The following is a 5,419-nucleotide window of genomic DNA, read 5'->3' as shown; positions in this document are numbered from 1 at the left end:
AAAAAAAAAAAAAAGAAAAAAATAATAAAATTTTTTTTGTAGAGATAGGCTCTCACCATGTTGCCCAGGATAGTATCAAACTCCTGGGCTCACACCATCCTTCTGCCTCGGCCTCCCACAGTGCTAAGATTACTAAGAGCCACTGTGCCCAGTCTCCTTTGGCTTTAAATGGGTCAACCTTTCAGTGAATCAATGCATACTTCGAAGTATGCGTCTATAGCAAACTAGCATGTTGATATAACTTGATAGGAAATAGCCCACAAATTTTAAATGCTAGGCAGATGATTTCTGTTGGGACTCTTTTTATGTAGTATTTGGAACGACAAATACCTTGGTCACCAAAGGAGAGATCCATTGCAGCAATAATTTTGCCTTGAGCCTGAGAATAACATATTTATGATGGTAAAATTATCTTGTCATTAGAGATGAATAACAAGAATTATTTGGCATTTGATTTAAAAATCTAAATGCCTTATACAAACAAATAGTGAAGTTCTCAATCTCTACTGATTGAGAACTCTGTATCAATGCCATATATATTTACACATGTTCAAAATGCCATCGTTTCTCACATCACTGCTACAAACCTCTCGAGAATATCTCCAAGTGTTGGATAATCAGAGAGATTCTTAGGCAAAATAGAAGAATTTCAAGTGTCAGAGTGAAGGCATCATACAAGGTTCATCTCAGGGTGAAGGCATCATGTAAACTACCAAGCAAAAGGCAAAGCGCCACAAGACATAAGCATGAAGCATTTTGGCACACAGATAGCCACTGCAAATGGTGAGTCCAAAATGGACACTGAGAAGGCACCAGTGTAAAGTGAGGATACCATGTGCAGGTTTCATTGAAGTGCTCTTATTTCTCCAATGAGCATCCTTATTAGAAGCCAAGGTGTTCATTACTCTAATAGGAATGTTAATGAATGTCTCTAGCATGGCTGGCTCTACCTTCTGCCTTGCTGATTGTTAGGAATAGCAAGTCAAGTCACTTGTGGCATAGCAGACAGAGAGATTGCTGGAAAGAATTAAGACGAGAAACTCCATCCTCCCCCAACCCCTTCATCACCAATAATGAGTCCCATAGAGACTTAGGGAAACTTTGCTACCTAAACTGCTGAGTTTTCAGGAAATAAAAGAGGGAAACCCTGCCAACCTCTCAGTGAGACTTTTTTTTACTTTTTTTTACCACCCAGAAAATATGCTGAAACAAGGTCTGCCCAAACCATGCCCTCAGAAAGGAAGCGGCAAGGTTGGGATCTTTCTACAGGTTTTCTTCTTCCCACATGGAATTCATGAATCCAAATCTGCTACTCATAGATTCCCACCTATAGGCAGGAAGATACCATAGGAGTCACGTGAGAGGGAAAAGCACATAATGCAGGGTATTTATCCCCGGTCCTCCCACAAGGCAGCCAGTTATGAGAGGTGAGAAAGAGTTACATAGGCATGGTTGTCCTCTGGCTATACGTCATTGAAGCTTTTGGGTACACAGCAGAGCATTAGGAAGTCACCTGGGCTTCCTTTCAAAGCAGAAATTTATAATGAAATAGCTCAGCTTTTAAGAAGACCCAAGTCAATCTGAAGGGGTTTTCAACAAGTAACACTACCACCACCACCACCAAAAGGACTTATTAGCTAACACCTGTGTGTGTGACATGATACTAGATGCTCTGTATCATGTACTTGGTCCTTACATTTTTCTGATTCACAGCTTGTAACAGAAACCTGTGTACCTGAAGACAGTGGAAAACAAACAGATGAGGCAACTTCATGTATCAATTATGAAGGAAAAGCTGAATAAAACCCATAAATCATGCCAGCCGGCCCTAAGCTCTCATTTACTATGAATTTAGAGGACAGCAGTCTAAAAATCAAACATTTTCAATGATAAAAATAGCACAGATCTGTACTGAAGAAATGATAATGCACTATTTAATCCTTTTAAATGATCTTAAATTTTAAAACTAATACTATTAGTATTACAGGAAAGATTTGTATTGGATCACTTCCCCCCAAAAGAGAACAAAAACAAAACAAAAAATTCATTTACACCAACACAAGACACATGCATATTTAAAGAAACAGATTCATGCAATTTTCAGCAACATGTAGTCAGTTTCATATTCTCATACCTTAATCTTTGGTTCATCCTTTAATTTGTCCCTTTCTGGAATTCTGTCTATCTTCTTTAGCTTTTCTATATCTTTCCTTTTTCGTTTCTCCTCTTCTTTCCATTTCCTCCTCTCTTCTTCTCTTTGCCTTTTTCTTTCTATTTCTCTCCTCCTTCTTTCTTCTCTCTTTTCTTCTCTCATTCTCTAGAAAGAAAATCAACACAAGACTTGAAATAAGATAACCATCGGCAAAACCCTAATCAATCCCAAAAGCATGGTAGGCACCCACTAAACTGAATAATCTTTCCTTCCTACTTTCTACAAAGTGGCATTTTAACTTCTTTACCCCCACTCCACCCAGAAAAGGAAAGGCAATGAAGACCAGGACCTGCTAATATTAGTCTTCCACTGCTGCCTTGCTATCTCTCCAGAGGCTTTCAGAATATCAAAAGAGTGTCTCTGGGACAACCTAAGAATGTTCCAGGTTTGTAGAGTGAACTCCAGGTCCAATAACCAGAGTGAAGGAGAGGGCCAGAAAGTGAGACCAACAAGGCAAATCCTTAAAGAGTAATGGTGGAAAAAGCAGCTATTTCTCCTCCAGAAACCCACTGCTCTTAAAGTGTTTATAGACTGCAAAGCAATGAAATTAAAGTATTGAGAGAACTATAAAGACAAAAGATTTACCTGCTTGTTTTTCAGGAAGCTCAAAAGTGGGGTTGTCTTTTTAGCTACATAAATGTAAACAGATTATTAATAATACTTATCAACCCCTAGAAAGGATTCCATTTTCTGACATTCCCTGCCACCCACCCAAGGTGGGAAAACGTATACAGCCCATACGCCAAAAGATCACAACTGTATTATCAGAAAGAAGTTTTACAGTACTCGATTTCAACAATACAGGATTAAAATACCTTTTAAAAAGTGAAGGAATTCAAATTAAGACAACAAAATAATTTCTTAAAAGAGTCATTCCCAATTGGTGAGAATTAAGTACTTAGGACATTCTCTTATTTTATTGATAGGAGTGTAAACTCATTCAACTGGAAGAAGTTGGGGGAAGGGGCTAAAAATATCAAATTCTTTTGACCCCATAATTCCACTTCCAGGAATTCCTTCTAAGAAAGTTACCAGAAATGGGCTTATACTATGCATCTATTAATAAAAGTCAAGTTTTGGGCCGGCGCAGTGGCTCACACCTGTAATTCCAGCACTTTGGGAGGTTGAGGCGGGTGGATCACAAGGTCAGGAGTTCAAGACCAGCCTGGCCAGCATGGTGAAACCCCATCTCTACTAAAAATACAAAAATTAGCTGGGCATGGTGGTGCATGCCTGTAGTCCCAGCTACTGGGGAGGCTGAGGCAGGAGAATCATTTGAATCTGGAAAGCAAACGTTGCAGTGAGCCGAGATTGTGCCACTGCACTCCAGCCTGGGCAACAGAACAAGACTCCGTCTCACAAAAGAAAAAAAAAAAAGTCAAGTTTTCAAAGAATATTTTTCATTTTCACATTCTGAATAAACTAGTAGCCTTATAGCCATCTTTTAAAACATATATACCTGACCGGCACAGTGGCTCATGCCTGTAACCCCAACACTTTGGGAGGCCAAGGTGGATGGATCACTTCAGGTCAGGAGTTCGAGACCAGCATGGCCAACAGGGCGAAACCGCAGCTCTACTAAAAATACAAAATTAGCTGGGCGTGGTGGCAGGCACCTGTAATTCCAGCTACTCAGGAAGCTGCAGCAGAATCACCTAAACCCTGGAGGCAGAGGTTGCAGTGAGCCAAGATTGTGCCACTGCACTCCAGTCTGGGTGACAGAGCAAGACTCTATCTCTCTCTCTCTCTCTCTCTCTCTCTCACACACACACACACACACACACACACACGCGGAAAGAGAGAAAGCAAAAAAAACAAAAACACATATTCCTTAGGATAAATTCCCGAGTGGAAATCCTGGGTCAAAGATTATGCTCATGTTTAGAGCTACTGATACAGTAGTGACAGCCTCCTACTGAGAATGAACATCCAAGCTAGAATTCCTCAAGTAGTTTTCAATTTTGCAGTAACTAATTCCATTTATTGGTATTTTCAGGTCAAAATTTTTTTAGGAATATGAACTTCTTACTAGGAAATACCAATTGACCTTCAAAGGCTAACCAATATCTAAACGTTCCTTACCAGTCATCGCACTTTTTGTATTTACATTACATTTGTGTGACACTAAATAGGTCGAAGAATTTTTCCCACCTTATTAATGCATTCTCATAATCCTGTGAGGCAGGTATTACCATCTGCATTTTACAATAACAGTCTCAGAGAAGCTAGTGATTTCCCCAAAGTCACACAGCTAGCAACTGATAGAGGTAGGAGACAGACTTAGGTACTGTGATGAAAAGGCTGTTACTCTAATTCCTTTTGCCCACTTACCTATTAATTCTCTATTTTTTGCTTCTATTTCCTCTAGCAGTGTCTCTGGAGTAGATGTCATTTTCTCATTATCTGTGGCATAACTTTCCAAAAACTTTCTATATTCTGGATCTAAATAATTATTTAAGGAAACAGAAAATATAGACTTTAAACAAAAAAGGAGACATTATCTAGGATACTTAATTATCAAAGAAGATAATTTTCTCCTTCATGGAAGATTAAAAACCCAAACCATACCCACGAGGTAGACTATTTAGAGCTTAACTGGTCACTTGCTCTCAGAACTCCTATTACTGATACTCACTATGGGAATCTGGTATGACATGGAGGTCAGGAAAAATGAGACAACATGCATTGAACCACTAGGGTTATTACATAGTTTGCTTCTAAAAGTTACTGTCCTACTAAACTAAGTCAGGTGTTCCAAAAAGATAAATTAGGGAAAAGTCCTACATGTGGCACTAGATGTGATGGTAATTCCTATAGTTCTCTCCTAGACCTCTGACATCAGAAAGGGTGACACATCTGAGTCACTATATTGCTTATTTCTATGTGTCACATGATCAAGTCTTCCCGATCTAAATCTGTGATAAAATCAATATCACAGCTAAGTGTTACTGAGTCTTTACTGTGTTTTCTTTATAAAATACCTGTAATAGTAACAAATGATGGAAATAAAACTAGATGATTCTAAAGTGTCAATCACATATAAAATATGGGCCTAAGTCCTAATCCAATACAAAGAGTTGTGTAACAGCTATCTAAGATAACATTACAGAGGTCTCAGAATCTGAAGCCACTGTACCTTAAATGGCAATTATTTTGGTTTTTCAGTTCTTGTGTTTCTTTCTTTCTTGGTTGTTTTTTTTTTTTTTT

At 38.7% G+C, this 5,419-nt stretch overlaps 1 protein-coding gene across 1 annotated transcript in view; it reads right to left on the bottom strand.

Moving 5' to 3' along the window:
* Nucleotides 1–5,419, bottom strand: part of UPF3B (UPF3B regulator of nonsense mediated mRNA decay) — a 20,418-nt gene that overhangs the window by 4,278 nt on the left and 10,721 nt on the right. The window contains exons 4-8 of the mRNA XM_037732353.1: nucleotides 4,544–4,654; nucleotides 2,798–2,841; nucleotides 2,135–2,317; nucleotides 1,665–1,735; nucleotides 714–774 (exon numbers count right to left, since the gene is read on the bottom strand). Coding sequence (XP_037588281.1) covers nucleotides 714–774; nucleotides 1,665–1,735; nucleotides 2,135–2,317; nucleotides 2,798–2,841; nucleotides 4,544–4,654 — 470 coding nt within the window. The remainder of the gene's footprint in view (nucleotides 1–713; nucleotides 775–1,664; nucleotides 1,736–2,134; nucleotides 2,318–2,797; nucleotides 2,842–4,543; nucleotides 4,655–5,419) is intronic.

Source organism: Cebus imitator, unplaced genomic scaffold (genome assembly GCF_001604975.1).
Source record: "Cebus imitator isolate Cc_AM_T3 unplaced genomic scaffold, Cebus_imitator-1.0 Scaffold445, whole genome shotgun sequence".
NCBI lineage: Eukaryota > Metazoa > Chordata > Mammalia > Primates > Cebidae > Cebus > Cebus imitator.
Note: the sequence above shows the minus strand (reverse complement) of the source record. Positions and strands in the feature narration are given on the sequence as shown.